Below are 20,785 nucleotides of genomic sequence, written 5' to 3'. Positions count from 1 at the left end.
GTTGTTTCATTGTCGGATCGGTGAAAACACGCAATGGAGATTTTTATTTAATGATATAATTCCATATTTAGGGTTAAACTATATAAAATTAAATAAATTATTCTATAGAAAAGTAATAACTATTTTTTAAAATAAAGTTTTTATTTGTAATTTTATTTTTATTTTATATAATAAAAACTTTATTTAAAAAAGGTTTCTAATTTAAAATTCAACATACTTCTCACAAATTCACTACTTTTATTACTATAATTTTTTTAATCTTAATTAATTTAATTATAAAGAATCAATGAATTATACATAGATTTTTTATAATCTATAATTTATTTATTTTTTTCCTAAAAGTATCTCTTCATGACCATGTTTTCTTTTTTTTTTTTTTTTTTTTTATTTTAATTATTTAGAGTACGATGGGTGATTGAAAAATGCTAGAAAAAGGGAAAAATATTAAGAAAAATTATTCTCAAGAAGGAAAATTACATAAAAAGTAATAAAAAAATATTATATAAAATTTGAAAATATTTTTATAAAAAATAAATAAGGAAAGTTCAAGAAAGATGAACTAAAAGAAGTTTTACTAGTCATTTGCTTTCCTTCTATTTTTATTTATTTTTTCAAATGTTTTGATAATGAAATATTGAGTATTTTAAAATATAATTAATTGGTTAAAATGGATGAAATAATTTCTAAACATGTGAATTTAACCTTCCCCATGTTTTTTTTTTCTAGAAAAATAACTCATTTTGGACATAAATATTCTTTGTCATTTCAAGTATTTACATGTAAGTTTTAAAAGAAAATGTTATTTTTACAAGAAAAAAGTGAGGGCATTCTTGTCAACATGACCTAAAAAATGATGAAGAGTTAAACTTCAAAATTTGGGTTTTCAAAAACCTTTTAATTAAATAATCCTTTTAAATAATATATAATAAGAAAATCAATAAAGATATATTATAAAGTAAAATTTTCAATTATATATATATAAAAAAGTCTTATAGTGCATAAGTAGTTTATAGTAAATAAAAGAAGACAAATTTTTATATAAAATTATTTAATAATATGAAATAAGTCATTTATAAAATTTTAGAATTCACTTACCAGTTATAATGATTAATCTAGTCATTTTACTAAATAAATTCAATGATCTTTGAATGATATTTGATCTTAATTGGTTAAAAAATTATGTTATTAAAAATACTTAAAAAATGAGGTTTCCTTTTTTTTTCACTTATAAGCAAATAAGTAGATGTTCGATAAACCAATTTAATGACTTAATAACTTAATAACTTAATTTAAGTCATTAAATAAATTAAGTATATTTGATATAATAACTTAATGATATAAATTAACGTAAAAACAACTTTGAGTAAGAAGTAAAAATAATTAACTTATTTTTAAGTCCACATCTTTGTTTTATCTTTTTACCATTATTTATCATAATTACTTCCACAATCTCTTTTACTATTCCATGACCTCCATTATTATTCAACCTCTTTTGTCTTGGTTATAATTTATAAAGATAAATTTGTCAATTTAATGATTTAGAATAAATTTTAAATTGATTTTAACAAACAACCTTAAGATTTAAAAGTACAAATTAAGTAATAAGTTTTAAACCAACAATTTAATTATAATTTAACTTAAAATTAATTTAAGTCACTAAATAATAAGTATTAAGTTTTACCGAGCACACCCTAAGTAATTAACTAATTTTTTTCATAGAACACTTAGCACCGGAGTTTACTAAGGCTCAAGGGACATGTGCGACCTTCAATTTTCCAAAATAGGAAAAAAAAAAAAAAAATTTGCTTACAAGTAAAAAAATTTAGAAAAATAAAACCAAAATGGAAAATTTGCCCCCTCTAAAAAAATATAAATTTAATTTTAAAATTTTTAAAAAATAAAAAATAATGGTAATGAGTCCTAAAGGCACACACATCTCTTCCAATTGAGAAATGTCAAAATTTTATAATAGAAATTATTGAAAATTTTAAAATAATTTTAAAGGTTTTTGCTAAAATAATTAAAATTATTGAAAATTTCTAATGATTTTTTGGAACTAAAGGAAAGCCCTTAAACCCACATTTAAGTGCTCTTATTTTTGAAGGAAAACTATAATCTTTTGTGACACATATCACAGGTTTATTTGACTTTGGGCATTTGAGCCATGGACGAAAATAATTAAGCAGGAGGAAAAGATTGTATATTTGGATTTATTTTGAACATATCTCAAGATGATTTGACTTTGACCACCGAATCGACTACCTTACAATAAAATAATTATGAGTTGCTAAAGGGTATGATCCTATCATGTCATTTTTATGTATTTTGCATCTATATATGGATAGATGTGTCCAAAAACTTTTTAAAAATGTATAGATTGGAGCTTTAAGAGTTTCTATTTTCATTAATGTTATATCATGTTATAATGTTATTTAAATATTGGAGGAAACCAAATAAAAATACTTTTAAATATATATTAATTATAAATTATAATCTCATTAAAAAAAAAACATGTGAATAGAAGGGCATATGCCATAGAGAGGTGTCCAATGGCATGAGCCATCCATTTTGGCTTGTGGCCTAACACACCAAAAGGGTGAACCGATATGATAGTGGCCGACACAACCCAAAGAAGTAGGTCATGTCGAGTCTAAGGAGATGACCCATCATGTCATTATATCGGCCATTGTGTTCGTCGGTTCAAGTATTACTTTTTAATTTTTATGTTTTTTTTTTATTATATGTCAAATGTTTATAATAACCATCTCAATAATTATAGAATAATTGGTTTGAGGGGGTAAAATAGTGAATCAATATTTATTTTTTACTTTTTATATCAAATGTTTATATTATTTTTTTCCTTATTTCCTTTTATATTCTAATATTTTAGATTTATTGTTATTTTGATAAAAAAAAACCAAATTCAAATATGATTTTTTTTTACTGTCTTTAAAAACAAAAAACTAACATTTTGTATATCTTATAATTACAAATTTGATAAATATAAATATTAAAAATAAAAAGTATAATTATTAGAAATGTTTAAAGTAACAAAAATAAATTTTATTTAATAATGAAAAAATTAAAACAAAATGACCTAAAATTTTTAACAAAGTGAGTGAGCTACTGACACGACACAACATGACATGATTGACCTACGAGCTTATGGGTCATGCCAAACCACTTATTTGGTTTGCATGAGCCTACCCATCCCAACAAAATTTTTCAGTGGGTCATATTGGCCTAGCACATTGGCCAATAATGACCCACTCAACATTGGGCCATGTCGGCCCGACACGGCCATGGACGCCTCTACAAATACATATGGAAAAGTTTATAAGTTTCTATTTGAGTTTTTCCTTTCTCATTTTGTTCATTAATTCAAGATTCATTTCTAGATAAATAAATTTTCATTGTTACCACAAAACATGGGTTTCTCTAGATAAATATTAATTACAAATCATGACTTTATTTCTCATTTCCAAACAAAGTGTCACTTCAATCCATTAATTTAAGAGTAATTTTCAAATAAAAAGAAAATTCTAATCGATACCACTGAACATGGGCTTTAATGATTGGGTCACTATGTAGGGGCCTCACATTTGTTTTGGACATCAAGTTAGACCTCAAACTGCTGGGCTACCTGGGCCCACATCTTGCAAAAGCCCAAATCCACGCTAGAAGGCCCAAACGATAAATAAGTAAATTGGAGCAAAGCTAGGGTTTTAGGTTTACTTACTTTCGTTCCCTTTATAACATCGCATAGCGTTGTGGTTCAGTTCATTTGCTCGGCAGCCACAGCACTCTAGGGTTCCTGTTAACCTCATCAAACAAGGTTCTCTTAACATTTGTTTTTGTGTTTTTGGTTTTTTTTTTTTTTGTTTTATATTACATGTACTTTGTGTTGAAATATTAACTTCCTATGTTCAATCGAAGAAACCCAGATTTTTTTTTGAAAAATTGGAGTTTTTGGATCTAATTTTTGTTTTGTTCTGGTTCCTAAAGAAATAGGTGAAATACGAATCCTTAAAGTGGGCGAAAAGTGAGCTCAATAGCGGATTAAGTTCTAATGAATTGGATTTTATATTAGATTTATACTTTTCTCTTTTGTCAAATCACGAAAATTCGAAGATTTGACAAAGATGTTTTTTTTTTCTCTTCTCGACAACCAAAAGGAATTGATGTACACATCTTGTGGATTTCAATGTTATGTGCTGTAATTTATTGTTTTCTTTGAAGCAAGTGTGTTTCAATTTTTTAAGACAACTTAAGTGATGAATGTTGAACGAAAGAGATAACTGAAATAATTATGTCCTATGAGTTGATTAGGATCTACACAAGTAAAGCACCATTGGGTTTGTTTTTTTTTTCCTTCTTCTGTTGGGGTATGTAAATTGTTGAGCAATATTTTAAATCAATTTTAAACAACTAATCAGTCATTCATGAACATGAATTTTGTTGCATTAGGTGGTTAAAATGCTAAAGGTTTTTTTTATCATGTTTTGTTTATTGGGTAGATTTAGGAACTACAATTGAGGTAGTGATTCCATTTCTACTGTTTGGTTGATTCTATGGATTGGATTTGGAATCTATGATCATTGTGGTCTTATTCTTTATTGCTTACTTGATAGGACCGGCATTCTTTGTCCACTAGTTTTGGGATAAAAGTAATGTGTAATTCTTTGTCCACTACTGAATAAGCTATGCTAGAGTCTATTCCTAGAACTAATGTTTCTCATGTCGTTGATGCCGTTGAAGTCATTGTATTTGAAGTATTTTCTGACTGGTATATAGGTCACAATTTAAACCTATTAAAAATATTTATAATATTATAAACTGTGGATATTTTGTTAAATCAAACTATATAAATTGGGTCTCATGTGATTGATGTAACTTATGTTGCCGTCTTGATCCAATGGGTTGAGAGCACAACTTTAATTTTTATTAAAAATCGGAATAGAGGATGAATTGTTGAGACAGAGGAAATAGATGATGCTGAATGCTGCAAGTTTGTTTTTCCTTGTGTAAAGCTCAGGAAGTCATTGTTTGAGCTGTTCTTCTGTGGCATCTGATTTGTTCTTTTGCCTTCTGTTTCTTTCAACAGGAAGGAGGTAGATTTGAACATCCACAAGAAAATGTCTGGGTATGTCAAGTTGCTTGTTAAATTCAATTATTGATATTTTTTTTATTTTATTTCATTTCCTTTTTTTTTTCACGGTCAAATGATTCTATTATTTGTTGAATTTGGGTGGACAAAATTGGTAGTTTGATGCTGAACAATAAGCTTTATTGGTGCCTAGTTTTTGTTTTTATTTTTGAGAAGCCTATTGTAAAATAGATAATAAAGATTGCTGCTGTAACTTATTTGAAGAGGATTTCACCTTCTAGGCTGTAGATGCGTGTGGAACTCTTACAGTAGAATCAATATTTTTAGTGTGGCCTATTAATGATTTGATGGTCATCATTATTTCTAAGGGACATTGGGGTTTAAAGAATATCTTGATTTTGATTCCTTTCAAAACCGTTGGAACCAATCCCAAGTAGGGATCCGAAGTCAATACGAATGGGGGATATTCACTAATTGATGCATTATCTATTTTTTTCATAATGTTGGTCATGAGCTTGATAAGCTTTGTTAGGCTTTTTGTACATTATTTTTAATGCTACAGCTGCTATTACCTACATTGTTTCATGGGAGAGAAGCGCTTCTAATGCCTTTTCCAAATGGTTTCTTCAAAATATTATAAGAAATACGAATGAGTTTGTGGTTGTCCATTGTCCTAGAATACTCTTAACTCTCTCTCTCTCTCTCTCTCTCTATATATATATATATAATCTCTCTCCCAGACTTGGTTTGGTAAAGAAAGGTGTTTCTGACTCATCTCTGTTTTATGTCTCATTTTCAGTGAAGAGGTTGTTGTTGCAGTTGAAACATCAGCTCCAGCTCCAGCTCTAGGTGAGCCCATGGACCTCATGACAGCCTTGCAGCTTGTGTTGAGGAAATCACTGGCTCATGGTGGGCTTGCTCGAGGCCTTCACGAAGGTGCAAAGGTGATTGAGAAACATGCTGCTCATCTGTGTGTTTTGGCAGAGGATTGCAACCAACCAGACTATGTTAAACTGGTGAAGGCACTTTGTGCTGATCACAATGTTAGCTTGATAACTGTTCCTAGTGCTAAGACGCTGGGCGAGTGGGCTGGGGTAAGTGAAAAAACATTTTTTCTTTAGGGTAGTTTATTTTATATATTTTTTATTTTTATTATTTAGATTGTTTTACCCTTGGATTTTGATGGTTGGTGGTAGATTATTTCTTTTATTTCACATATTCATTCTACATGATTCTTTATCATTATCCAAAATACTGGTAGACTGGAATTTAATATGAATGAGCAGTTTGTTTCTTCCCATGCGCCTTCAGTTGAGTAGGTTGGTAATAATGTTTGTAAGCATAGAATTACCATATGTGGCACAGATGCATTTGGATTCACTGATCCATATCTCCCTGGCTTTGTCAAGGTCAGGAACTGTGATTGAACCAGAAATGACATTGGTGAATAGGATGTCATGAAACCTTCAGCTTTGAGACTGCTGAAGATATTGAATTAAACTAAAATTTTTGTAAAAATAGGGGAAGTAAGGGCAGTCAATAAAAATCTCAATGATATAATGCAGTAAAATAAATTGCAAGGATGCTAAGAAATGGAAAAATATCTTTGGTTCATAAATTTGTTATCAATGGTTCATATGGTTTTTTAACCTTTGAAAAATTGCTAAGGTAACAAACTGTTACCACTAGATTTCGACTGTTCTACTGTCCAGCCAGTTCATATGGTTTTTTAACCTTTGAAAAATTGCTAAGGTAACAAACTGTTACCACTAGATTTCGACTGTTCTACTGTCCAGCCAGATGGCTAGTTGCGATATTCAAAGTGCTCGTTTTCTCCTTTCAATCTTGTTAAGTTGAATATTGTCGATTTCAGTTTGGCTTCTTTCTCATCTGTAAAACTCCACCTGAAATATCATTTAGAAAATATTATTATTTTTTCTTGTTATGTATGCCTTGTATTCTAAAGTTCAAGCAAATCTTGTTGTATGTTGTGCTTTATGAGGAATTGGTGTTTTGATATTTGATATTTCTGATAGATAACAATGATGCCCTTTTTTACTCGAATTTGTTCTTGGTTAATGTGGGTTCAGTTGGCAAATTTTATTTGGTAATGTTTACTATTTTCAAACTTTTTACCCCATGCAGTTATGTAAGATTGACTCCGAAGGGAAGGCCAGGAAAGTGGTGGGCTGCTCCTGTGTTGTCGTTAAGGTATGACACACTCCACACACAAGTGATCCAGGTGATTTTACTTTTGAGGGATTTTTGGGTTGACATGCTTCCTTGGGCTTGTTTTCGTTAAGGACTTTGGGGAGGAAACTGAAGCTATGAATGTTGTCCAGCAGCAGGTGAAGTCTCACTAAGCGAGTAGGGCAATCAAACTTAGATTTAGTGAGGTCTGTGTCGGAGGTTTTTTTTTATGTGTAGAAACCTTTTATTTTTTCCTTAGTGAGCATGGGCTTAGGAAGATTTTGATTTGTTGTTTTTGGGTTTCACATGACTAGAATGGACCTGATTTTGCATTGTTGGAGTAATTCCATTTTAATATACACTATTGGTTGAATCTTCCAATTTTTACCAACAATCCCAGGTGATGTGTGCCCCTTCAATGGAGCAGGGTAAAATAAATCCCAAAATGTAAAGGGCACTTAAATACCTTAAAGCAATAGTTTGCAATGGGAAGTGGGATGTCTTTGTTTGATTTGATCTCATGGCATCAAGCAGATGAGGGGTTTTTTTTTTTTTTTTTTTTTTTTAAATATTATTATTATTATTTTTAATTCCACTTCCCACCGTTTTTTCTTGTTTTCACAAAAAGCATGGAATGAGTCACAAGTTTTTTAAGCTTGTGGTAAGCCAATGTAGAACTTCCCCCCTGTTAAGTTTTGTTAACCATGCCCTAACTGATTAGGGAAGAATTTTTCCTTTTTCTTCTACAACCTCCTTTTTCATTTTGCTCCTTCTGGGTTAGTCTCATGCTTCAATGAATTTAAAAACATTAATCATGGTTTTATTGGGTTACCCATTGATTCATCCTAAGTAAGATGTAACCCTTGCCTTCATTTCGATTCAAATGTTAGGTTTCATTGGTGCATGGTTTATTGAAATAATTTTTTTTTTTGTCTACAATCCATTGTTGAGGAGTTTCGGATAAAAATTTAAAATATTGTGATGTGGAATGAGCATGAGAAAGTCTGGGATTGGTCCGTTATTTTGATTCAAATTAATAGTGATACCTGGTGAAATTTTAAACTCATGATGTATGCAACCCCTGTTTCATAGACTATTTTTGAGATGAAGTAAAGAGAGTGAGATTTGATAGACTATTTTTGAGATGAAGCTATTTTTGAGATGAAGTAAAGAGAGTGAGATTTGACTGAGCATGTGGGCTATATGGTGGCAAGATCCGAATTTCCAAATGGTCACAAAGTCAATGAGAGTGTTGTGATATGCTCCCCATCAAACAAGGCCCTTGAATAGCTTCCAGACTCGAGAGTTTGTTATTTGTCAAGTTTGAGAGTGATTATAGGAAAAATACTTCAAATTTATAGCACTACTATCAGTAGCATGTGTATTAGAAAATTTTCCTTATACAAAACCTCTTAATATTTGCATATAAACAAATTAAATATTTTTGGTAATATTTTACCCATGGTTTTAAAAGGTGGAAGGTGCACACAACGCATAAAAGGCGAAATAAAAAGCATGTCTGAGTGAAGTGAAATTCAACTTGTGATGCTTAACAATTTTATAAAATATGATTCAAAATTTTATTTGATCAATAAAAATTTTAAAATTTTATATATTTAAAATAAGCATTCAACAAAAAAATTAAAATTTAGTATATAATTATAAATTTTAAAAATAAAAATGTTTAAAAAGGAAGAGTAATTGTTCTTTAATAAGGAACATGTATTGACAATTGAGACCTAGTTGTTGTGGGTTTTAAAATTGTAGTCTAACCTCAGAAAATGAATTTGTTTTTTTTGTTGGAAGGAAGCACCCAAAGTGCTAGTCAGAGATGACTTTAAAAAGTAGTTTTTAAAAGCACTGGTATCAATCTATAGCTAGTAAAAGATATCACTTTTGGGAAGTAGGTTCTCCTCTATTTCACTTTTCCGTTTAAGCACTTTTATTTTGAAACTTTTAAGTGAATATTGAAATTGATATGAATCTAGTACTCTTATCATTTGACTTCACTCATATGCAAAGCTTAAAGGCATTTTGTGCCTTGTAAAACTATGCCATAAAAGTTATTTCCAAAAATTTCATTTGCAAACCTTGTCACAGATTGGATGTAACCCCTGAGCAGAGTTTTCATGGCATAAACTTAAAAATTGAGTTTAACAAGAGTACAAGAGAGTATCCCAAATCCAATTTTTATGTGAAAAAAGTGATATTGTCTCGGGTTTGATAATGATTTTAGAAAATATTTATATCATTTTTAATACTTGAATGATACAAAATTTTAAATGCTAGAAAGGTTAAAAATGTTTTCTATAATCACTATTAAATAGACTGTAAGTGTGCATTTGACAATGATTCTGAAAAGTGTTTTTGACATTTTTAATAGTTGAAAAATAAAAATTTTCAAATGTTAGAAAATGGTAAAAACATTTCACAAAATCACTGTCAAACGTATTTTAAGAGGGCATTTGACAATATTTCTAATCAAAGTGTTTTGAATGGAAGTGTTTTAAACGAATCATCTATTAGGTGTTTTTTCATCAAACGTGCAACTGATTTTCTAATACAAGTGATTTTTTAAATATTTTTTAAACTAAAAGTGTTTTTTAGAATCATTATCAAACATATATTAGAGTGTGTTTGAAAATTAATGTAGGAAGTGTTTCTAGTTTTTCTAATACTCGAAATATAAAATTTTCAAATACTATAAATATTATAAACACTTCTTAAAATCACCAACAAACGCAGAAGCAAGTCATACTAAAAACTTCATTTTCATTGAATAATGGTATGGTATATTAGGCTTCCCTCATCTACAATTCTCTCAACTACTCTCAACTACAAAATCCAAACCCACTCACATCTTACCAACAAGATCACTAATAGATGCGTAAGTCCCTACAACTCCAGCCACCGTCCCAAATATTATGATCCAAATTATGCCCACCAACTCATAGCTCCATTTCCTGTAAGTACCAGAAATCTTCAAGTAGCAGCAACAGGGCAGCAAGAATGATGCCAGAACTACACAAATGGATCCCACTACAGCCATCAGGGACTCGAAATATGGGAAAATGCATGCTGTAACTGCCACGCTGATCAGTAAGGCGATGCGAGTAAGGAGCCTGATCGATCTCTTGTCTCCATTCTTGTTCATCAGCCCGGTTTCTATGCTGCTTGCCACTGGAGTCATTACCAAGGCATACCTGCAAACTGGGATGGCTAAGGTGGTGTATATTGCCAGTTTTGAGCTCAACTCCCTTGTGGGAAGGTTCAAAGTTATCTGTGATTGCACATCACTCCCATACATGAGATACCCAACAACAGCAATGGATATGTATATGACATTGTTGAAAAGGAAGCTGATGAGCATCACCTGCAGAAGGGCAATTACACATTTAGGCAAATATGGTATGATTAATAGGTAGTTTTTCGGGTTTTTTTCGTAGTTATCATCAATCATTTACCATTGTGAACTGATGTTTGTTCTTCATAGATATGTATACAGTAGGAATCACTGGATGGCCACCAAAGCAAGCTATAAACAAGGCAATAGAAGTAGGGAAACCACCCGTGATCAGCAATTGGCTCTTGCCATCAAATCCAACCCCCCCAGACACACCAGTGAAGAGAATCGAAACGACGATTATGATAATTGCAGCAGCCCCCATGGCAAACACATATGACAACACTCCCAAGTCGGTCAACAAGGCTGAAGGCAGAATCACCAGAGCTGTGACCACAACAGAAAACAGCTCCCCTCCAAGCCTTAACCCCCCAAGGTTTACGACAAAATTGGGAAACAACTTATGCAGAGTGTCCCCTTCAATGATCAACAACCCCACAGCAACAAGGTAGAGCTCCATATTCATCAAAACATGGACTATCAGCCTAAATTCTTTGCCAAAAGCAAGCTCTGCTATGTCCTGATAGCTTCTTATATATGGATCTGCCTGCATGCATCTCTTGAGCAAAATTGCAGTGCAAAATGACATATAAGCTGTTATAGCAAGTAGGATTAGAGCCAACCATCCGCTCCTTGCAACCGCGTAGGGAAGTGTTAAAATTCCAATTCCTAAAGTAACCAAAACAGAAAGAACTGCATCAAGATTTATTTACAAACAGTACATTAAAGAATTGAACAAGATTTGAAGGAGATTTTGGAAGTAAATTAAGGAATATTTGTACCTAGGAAGGCACTGATTGCAATGTAGCAAGATCTAATGAAGCCTGTTCCAGTGGTGTCAGTGCACTGGAGTCTTGATTCTACATCTGTTTTCAACTGAGAAGGGAAATAACTTTGGATCATCAATTAACAACAAAATCTTCTACTTCTGGGAAGGATGTAAGTTTCAAAGCCATTCTACCTAGCCCAAAATTTCATTTTCATTAAACTAGTAAGAGCCCGTTTGGAAGTGATCTTGAAAGAGTTAGAAGTGATTCATTCATAAGTGCTCGAAATCGCTTCCTTGTTTGGCAATTGTAAATGATTCTTCCAAAAATCATTTTGGAAAAGAGCGCTTTAATAACATTCACCCTTCACTTGCATCACTAAAGTTATGTCATTAAGGTAAAAAAAATAATGATAAGGAAAATGACTTTCTTATATTTGGTTTTTCTATAGGCGAAATATAATTCAAATTATTAAAAAATTGAGATATTTTTTAATTATTTAATCTTTATATGGAAGTGTTAAATAAGTGAAAATAAGTTTAAAGTAGTGTATAAAAATAATTTATTAATTTAAAATTTTTTATTTATTTTTCCTCACTTTTTTCTTTACTTTTGCTTTTCTTCTTCGTTTTCTCTCCCACATTTTCCTTTAAACTCTTTCAAACCAAACAACCCAAAATATCAAGAAAAGGGAAAAAAAGTGAAGGATTCCAAAATCTCTTAAATATAATGAAGCTCAAACATTTCAAGAGAAAAAAAAATTTAAGAAGTATTGCATTAATATTCCTTTTTTTTTTCAATTTCTTTCATTTGAAGATAGATTTGTAAAGAAAATTAGGAAGGATGGGAATGAGGGTATTATACTCACATGAGGGGTATGAATCAATGGAGTATTCAGAAAACTTTGGTTTTCCATGCTACCCTTCCAATGAACTGCGCTGCTCTTCAACCTAATTTTAGTCAATTAGTGAGGACAATATTTAAGAGATGTTTGGATATCAAGAATGCATGGAAAGAAAAAGAACATTAAGAAAAAAAAATGTTTTAATCTAATTTTTTTTTTTTTTCATAGATCTTCTGAGATCCAAACAAAATCCAAATATATTTCGATCGGTGAACGTAATCCCTATTGCATGGAGGAGAAGAAGAAACCATTTAACACTGATTGATCATTCAAGGACACAAGACTCGAGATTATGAAATTCTTTTTTCTTTTCCAATATTTTCTCAGGAAACAAACAAATGTAAATGTGAATGAAAAAGAGCAAGAAATGAAAGAATGTTGACAGACCTGGGTGACAGTGTGTGTTTCTTAATGGGCCTCCATCACAAATCAATCACCACACACTCTCTCCTCTCTCTTAAAAATGGTGAAATTTTCAATTTTTCTCTCTGGGATTATGCAAAATAGTTGTTTGACATCTAAATAATCCCCACTGAATTCTATCAAGTTCTTCGGGATTTGGTTTGTTTGTTCTCAAAGAAAATTAATTCTATATTCCAACCTCAAAATCACCTATATATAATATGTGTCACATGCATTATTCATGAGAAGAAATTGAAGAATCTGCGAGATTATTTATGGAGGAATTTCTATGTATTATTTTCTAAAATTTAATTTTTTTTTTCTTTCTATAGAAAGAAGTATTTGTGATATTCCATGAGACGTAGTTACGAAGTAGTAATTTTTTAAAATCAATATTTTTAGATTTGTATTTTTAATTTTTATTCATTAGTATTTTAATAGAACTTTTAATTAATTAAATATAATTAAGTATGAGGGTGACAAAGTTTGACATGATTAGAAAACACGGCCTGAATCCAACACGCTTTTTGCGAGTTTGGATTCACGGTAAAATTAATTCACGACCTACCTATTAATTTTAAACTAATTCAATTGAATAGTTGATGTTTTCTCATCCTTGTGAATTTCAAGATTTTAAAGTTGGAGATAAAAGTTATATTTTATTAAATTTTAATTTTGAAAAGAAATATAATATTAAAATAATTATTGAATGTAATTAAATATATATAATATAAAATGATGATACATGCACAAAGATTTTTGTGTTTTTTTTCCTTTTAATATAGTGTTTAAAATCCTCCAACAGATACATTGCCAATTTTGATAAAAAAAAAAAAACCCACACAGGCATACACATTTGATTCATTGCCAATTTTCTCATAATTGATATTAGATTGCATTTGATAATGATTTTAGAAAACGGTTTTAGACTTTATAATATTTAAAAGATAAAAATTTTAATTGTTAAAAAGGTTAAAAACACTTCATAACAAACAAACTCTTAGTACTTGACACTCCATTTACGATTTGGTGCTAAATTATCCTTTTTTTACTTGGATTCATGGAAATCTCTCCCTCATTTAATTCTTCATCCTCAAAATTAAAATAGTCAATTATTTATCCCGAGAAAATTGACAAATTCGATTATTAAAATGCATCAACCAATGTATCGGCTATTTATATTTTTGGTTCTACATTCCTTTTGAAAGCCAAAATGGTTCAAAACAATGGTATCGGTTATCACACAAATACGAGGAAGAGACTATTTGGGCCTAATGATCATAGGGTTAGAAATACTCTTTAATTAATGTAAAGCTTATCCTCACAAAAATTAATGTTTTTGATAAAATTTTAAAAATCACTCACTTAATAGTTATTGGACCAATTCCAAAAATCAATTTTTTTTTCATTATACAACACAACTTCAAACATTTTTATAAAGTTATATTTGATATAGACTAATTAACACTAGAAGATAGTCTCACATGACGCAAAATACTATGGGTTCAAAACTACAAAGATATGTCATTCTCATTACTTCTAATACATCATTACCTCATTATAGTAGGGGTTTGTTAGAAGAGGTGTCCAATGGGCTGGGCCACCCATTTTGGTCCATGCCCCGCCAGAGCCTGGATACTATAGCGAGATAGGTTGACACGCCCAAAGGAGCAAGCTGTGTTGGGCCTAAGAAGATGACCCAATGTGCCACCGTGTCAACCTATCATGCCGGCCCACCGTGCCGACCCACTTGGCCCTTTCAAAATATCAAATTTTACTTTTTATTACATGTCAAATGTTTATAATACCCCTCTCAACAACTATATAACAACTAGTTTGAGGGGTAAAAAAGTAAATTAATAGTTATTTTTATTTTTTTCATGTTAAATGTCTATATTGCCCCCCTAACAACTATATAACGACTAATTTAAATGATAAATAGGTAAATCACTCAATATTAACATTTTTATGTCAAATATCAATAATACCCCTCTCAACAACTATATAACGACTAGGGGTAAAAAAGTAATGATTCACCAATAATTCTCTAGAAATACCCCTCATTTTAATTCTTTCTCACACAATTCTCTATTATTTCTTTTTATATTGTTTACAATTCTCTCTAATCTCTCTTTCTACAATCTTCTAAGTTTAAATTCTCTACAAGTGCTCTAATTCAAGGCTTTAAGTTATAGTTTTATTTAGTTATAAGTTCTTTTGTGTTAAAGATATCTACAAGTGGTCATCATCACGATTCACAAGGTTAAGGTATTTCTATTTAGTTATTTTAATTTTATAATTTCATTTAATTGTTTGCTTCATTTTACCTTATTTTTTTCTTCTAAAATTAAAAATGGATCATTGTCACCTATATGTTGAAAACCTTAACTTTAGTATTGATGAATGTAATGAATTAATCCTTTGGAAGATGAGGAGATCCCCACCCCCTCTAGTGTCTCTTTCTCTAACCTTTCCCAACCCAATCCCACAGGTAAAAGACTTAGGGCTAGTAGACGCATATCTATAGTATGGAATCACTTCACTACAATAAATAGACAAAATACAAAAGGAGAGGTAGAAAATCTAGCAAAATGTAAATAAGCAAATAATTGCAAAGCTAGTGGTGGCATAAGTCACCTTAGAAGACATGTCGAACAATGTACCAAAAAACATGGTGCATTAGTCCATAGTCAAACTAAAATAAGATCTAATACATCTTCAATGTTCCCCTTTATATACAATCAAGAATTCATGAGAGAAGGGTTAGCTTGAATAGTAGCTAGTGTGAGCCTTCCATTGACATTTGGTGAAGATCTTAGAGTTGTACATTTCATGCAAAAGTATGTCCAACCAGCCTTTCATAGAATTCCTAGGACTACTTCTAGTAATGATGTAATTAAATGTTACAAAAATGAAAAACAATTAATAATTGAAGAGTTTAATAATCGTAGTGGTATTGTATCTGTGACCTCATATATATGGACTAATCAATGCAATGACACTTTTACATGTGTGACAACACATTATACAAATTCAAATTGGAAATTAAATAATAAAATATTAGGTTTTTGTGAAATATTTCATCCTCATGATGAACCTGCCATATATAATTCTTTGACAAGTGTTTTTAAAGAATATGATGTACAAAGAATATTTTTTTAGTATTACCTTTAATAATGCTTCAAACAATAAAAGTGTCATAAATTTATTTATAAGAACAATTAGAGAAGGTCCACTAAGTGAAATATTTCATGTGAGATGTGTTTGTCATATAATTAATTTGATAGTACAAGATGGTTTAAAATTAATATCACTCTCATTAGGGGCTATCCAGTCTACTTTATGATTTCTTGATTCATCTAGTAAATTACAAGAATTTTATGCTTTATATAAATCAATAGGTTTGAAGAAGAGAAAGTTCCATTGTGATGTCGTTCATCGTTGGAATTCTACCTATGTAATGTTAAAATCTTGTGTAGGATATCATAACGTACTATCAGATTATGTACTAACACGTGTTCTGTTGTATATACTCCTACATCTTGTATAACACTTAGATTTATTTGCAACATGAGTGATGTGTTTCAATATTATAGAGACCTTTTTAGTGAGATATATGTACAAATGGATTTTTTTTTTGTTTTTTGAAATATTGGAAAACTATTCCACTACTTTATTGTTTAGTTGCTTGTACGGATCCAAGGGTTAAGGTTGAAGGTGTAGAAAACATTTTAAATTTCATAACTACTTGTATGAACCAACCATCCGAACCAGAGGGGTAAAATATACGAACAATTAAACAACTTATATAAATATTATGAGAATAAATATGGTAGTGCCTCTTCAAGTACTATAACTCCTTCTACATTTGGAAATGATTCATTCTTTATACAATTAGCTATGGGAAAGCAACAAGTTGGTTCTTTAAGTAGGTGTGATCTTTCAAAATATTTAGATACTGATTATTGTTCATACCTAGAGGTGTCCAATAGGTAGTGTTGGGCCAACACGACCCGATATTGACTAGGCCATTACAGACCAATGTGTCGGGCCAACATGACCCACTTAAAAATTATGTCGAGTTGGGCCGGGTCGGCCCATACAAGCCAAAATAAGTGGCTCGACATGGCCCCTAAGCCTCCGGGCTAATCGTGTAGTTCCATGTCGATCAAGCCATGATATGCCTACGAGCCATGGCCCATGGGCCACTCACTTTGTTAAAAATTTTAATTTAATTTTTTTCATTTTGTCTTAAGTTTTTTAATTATTAAATAAAATTTCTTTTGTTACTTTAACACCTCTAATAATTATATTTTTTATTTTTTATACACCTCTAATAATTATACTTTTTTATTTTTTATATTTATATTTATCGAGTTTGTAATTGTAAAATTTATAGAAATGTTAGTTTTTTTTTAAAAAAAAATAGTAAAAAAAAAATTATATTTAAATTTGTTTATTTTTTTTTTTATCAAAATAACAAAAGATTTAAAATAATGGAATACAAAAGGAAATGAAATATTAAAAAAATAATTTTTTATTCAATATTTCAACAAATTACATGAAAAAATAAGGAGAAAAAAAAATGTGAGAATTGCATCACTATAGTTTGAGTACATCCCAACTAGGTTGACACCCACCTAACTGTCAATCATATGCATTACTCAACCTTTAAAAATTAGCTATATTTAATAGATTTAAAAGAAATGAATAACATATAATTCTTTAATTATCATATTCACTTTTGTCTTCTTATTCAATATTCATACTTCTTTTTTCATCTTCAATCATCGTCAATCTCTTGAACATCATTGTTTGCATTGAGATCCAAGTTCTCAAAGGCTTCTTTAAATTCATCCTTTAAAGTTTGAAGTCTCATGCGTCCATCTTTCTAATCTTTCAAACATGTCAAAGCTTCTAGCATCTCTGCTGTAAGAGTTGTCCTTCTGTCTCCTATTATATTTGCAGCTATATAAAAAGCAGATTTCGATGCTACAATAGATGTCGGTGGGGTTAGTAGATCACGTGCCATTTTAGATAGCAGAGGAAAAATGGATTCATGAGATTTCCACCACTTCATAATATCAAAATTTTGTACTTCATTAGGGGATAGGTATGAACAATAATCAGTATCTAAATATTTTGAAAGATCACACCTACTTGAAGGACCAACTTGTTGCTTTCCCTTAGTTAATTGTATAAAGAATGGATCATTTCCAAATGTAGATGGAGTTATAGTACTTGAAGAGACACTACCATATTTATTCTCATAATATTTATATAAGTTGTTTAATTGTTTATATATCTTACACTCTGGTTCAGATGGTTGGTTCATACAAATAACTATGAAATTTAAAATATTTTCCACACTTCAACCTTAACCCTTGGATCCATACAAGCAACTAAACAATAAAGTGATGGAATAGTCTTCCAATATTTCAATTTTTTTTTCCATTTTTACACATATTTCACTAAAAAGGGGATGTTCCCTATATTGTTAAAACACATCAATCATATTGCAAATACATCTAAGTGTTATACAAGATATAGGAGTATATATAGCAGAACACATGTTAGTAGTATCATAAAAAACCTTCAAGAATTAAAAAAAAAACAAAACCCTTCACCCAATCATCTGAAGTTATTATAATTTCACCTATCTTACTATTGACATAATCTAATAGTATGTTATGATACCTTACACAAGATTTTAACATTAGGTAGGTAGAATTCTAACGATGATCGATATCATGACAAAATTTTCTCTTCTTCAAACCTACTGATTGACATAAAGTATAAAATTCTTGTAATTTGTTAGATGAATAAAAAAATTGTATGGTAGACCAGATAGCCTTTAATGAGGGTGATATTAATTTTAAACCATCTTGTACTATTAAATTAATTATATGAAAAATACATCTCACATGAAATATTTCACTTAGTGGACCTTCTCTAATTGTTCTTATAAATAAATTTATGACACTTTTATTATTTGAAGTATTATCAAAGGTAATACTAAAAATTTTGCTTTGTATGTCATATTCTTTAAAAACACTTTGTCAAAGAATCATATATGGAAGGCCCATCATGAAGATGTAATATTTTACGAAAACCTAATATTTTCTTTTGTAATTTCATATTTGAATCTCTATAATGTGATGTCACACATGTAAAAGGTTCATTACTTTGATTAGTTCATATATCTGAGGTCGCATATACAATACCACTATGATTTTAAATTCTTCAATTATTAATTGTTTTTTATTTAGGTAACATTTAATTACATCATTACGAGAAGTAGTCCTAGGAATTCTATGATAGGCTGGTTGGGCATACTTGTGCATGAAATGTACAAATCTATGATCTTCTCCAAATGTCAATGGAAGCCCCATACTAGCTACCATTCCAGTTAACCTTTCTCTTAGGAATTGTTGATTGTATATAAACGGGGACATTGAAGATGGTACTAGATCCTATTTCATTTTAACTTATTTGGGATTGTCTAGGGTCTAATGCACCATGTTTTTTGTACATTGTTCGACATGTCTTCTAAGGTGACCTGTGCCACCACTAGCTTTGCAACTATATGTTTTTTTATTTTTTTTATTTTATTTTTATTTTATAATATTTACATTTTGCTAGATTTTCTATCTCTCCTCTTGTATTTTGTCTATTTATTATAATGAAGTGATTCCATACTATAGATATGTGTCTACTAGCCCTAGGTCTTTTGCCTGTGGGATTGGGTTGGGGAAGGTTAGAGGAAGGGACACTAGAGGAGGTGGGAGTCTCGTCATCTTCAAAAGAATTAAAGTCATTACATGCATCAATACCAAAGTCAAGGTTTTCAACATCTAGGTAATGAGGATCCATTTTCAATTTTAGAGGAAAAAATAAGGTAAAATAAAGAGAACAATTAAATTAAATATATATAATTAAAATAAATAAATGAAATAACTAAATATAAATACCTTAACCTTGTGAATGATGACCACTTGTAGAGTTAGTAGATATCTTTAGCACTTGTAGAGTTAAGAGATATCTTTACCACTTGTAGAGAATTTCAATTTAAAGAATTGTGAAAAGAGAAATTAAAGAGAATTGTAAACAATATAAGGAGAGAGAATAAAGAATTGTGTGAAGAAGAATTAAAATAAAGGGTATTTAAAGAGAAGTATTGGTGAGTCATTTACTTATTTACCCCTAAAACTAGCCGTTATATAGTTGTTGAGAGGGCTATTATAGATATTTGACATAAAACTTATTAATATTGAGTGATTTACTTATTTATTCTTTAAACTAGTCGTTATATAGTTGTTGGGAGGGGGTAATATAGACACTTGACATGAAAAAAAGTAAAAATAGCTATTGATTTACTTTTTTACCCCTCAAACTAGCCATTATATAATTGTTGAGAGGGGTATTATAGACATTTGACATGTAATAAAAAGTAAAAAGTGAAATTTAAAAGGGCTAAGTGAGCTGGCAGGGTGGGCCGACACGATGGGCCAACACGATGAGTCGGCATGATGAGCCGACACGGTGAGCTGGCATGTCGGGCCTAAATTGTGGGCCAATGGGCTATTTCTTTAGGCCCAACATGACCCACTCCTTTGGGTCATGCTGGCCCAGTCCGCTACAATGTTGGGTCGTGCCGCCTGACCTAGTCTTTTGGCGTGCCGAACCACAGGCCAAAATGGGTGGCTTGGCCCATTGGACACCTCTATTCATACCTATCCCCTAATGAAGTAAGTTTTTTTTTTATATTATGAAGTGGTGGAAATCTTATGAATCCACTTTTCCCATGCTATCTAAGATGACACGTGATCTACTAACCCCACCGGTATCTACTATAGCATCGAAATCTGCTTTTTCTATAGTTGCAAATATAATAGGAGATAGGAGGACAACTCTTGTAGCAGAGATGCTAGAAGCCTTGACATGTTTGAAGGATTGGGAAGATGGATGCATGAGACTCCAAACTTTGGAAGATGAACTTAACAAAGACCTTG

General features: G+C 30.7%; 2 protein-coding genes across 2 annotated transcripts; one reads left to right on the top strand and one right to left on the bottom strand.

Moving 5' to 3' along the window:
• The first annotated feature begins 3,766 nt into the window (after positions 1-3,766).
• LOC117922735 (40S ribosomal protein S12-like) lies at positions 3,767-7,696 on the top strand. Its single transcript, XM_034840944.1, has 5 exons — positions 3,767-3,835; positions 5,105-5,143; positions 5,907-6,201; positions 7,253-7,318; positions 7,411-7,696. Exons 2-5 carry the CDS (start codon positions 5,136-5,138, stop codon positions 7,468-7,470), a joined length of 429 nt encoding a protein of 142 aa, XP_034696835.1. The 5' UTR covers positions 3,767-3,835; positions 5,105-5,135; the 3' UTR covers positions 7,471-7,696.
• Positions 7,697-10,098: 2,402 nt separating this feature from the next.
• Positions 10,099-12,917, bottom strand: LOC117922658 (amino acid transporter AVT1I-like). The gene is made up of 5 exons (XM_034840831.1): positions 12,759-12,917; positions 12,336-12,417; positions 11,483-11,576; positions 10,762-11,369; positions 10,099-10,670 (listed from the first exon to the last, which is right to left on the bottom strand). Exons 2-5 carry the CDS (start codon positions 12,381-12,383, stop codon positions 10,152-10,154), a joined length of 1,269 nt encoding a protein of 422 aa, XP_034696722.1. The 5' UTR covers positions 12,384-12,417; positions 12,759-12,917; the 3' UTR covers positions 10,099-10,151.
• Positions 12,918-20,785: the final 7,868 nt, after the last annotated feature.

Source organism: Vitis riparia, chromosome 9 (assembly GCF_004353265.1).
Source record: "Vitis riparia cultivar Riparia Gloire de Montpellier isolate 1030 chromosome 9, EGFV_Vit.rip_1.0, whole genome shotgun sequence".
Lineage (NCBI taxonomy): Eukaryota > Viridiplantae > Streptophyta > Magnoliopsida > Vitales > Vitaceae > Vitis > Vitis riparia.
This window is presented reverse-complemented; position numbering and strand designations above follow the sequence as displayed.

Coding starts and splice junctions, on each gene's coding strand:
- LOC117922735 (XM_034840944.1), top strand. Junction 6,202..7,252: donor CGCTGGGCGAGTGGGCTGGG/GTAAGTGAAAAA, acceptor TACCCCATGCAG/TTATGTAAGATTGACTCCGA. Junction 7,319..7,410: donor GCTCCTGTGTTGTCGTTAAG/GTATGACACACT, acceptor GTTTTCGTTAAG/GACTTTGGGGAGGAAACTGA.
- LOC117922658 (XM_034840831.1), bottom strand. CDS start 12,383: ATGGAAAACCAAAGTTTTCTGAATACTCCATTGATTCATACCCCTCAT. Junction 11,577..12,335: donor CATTGATTCATACCCCTCAT/GTGAGTATAATA, acceptor TTCCCTTCTCAG/TTGAAAACAGATGTAGAATC. Junction 11,370..11,482: donor TGCAATCAGTGCCTTCCTAG/GTACAAATATTC, acceptor TGGTTACTTTAG/GAATTGGAATTTTAACACTT.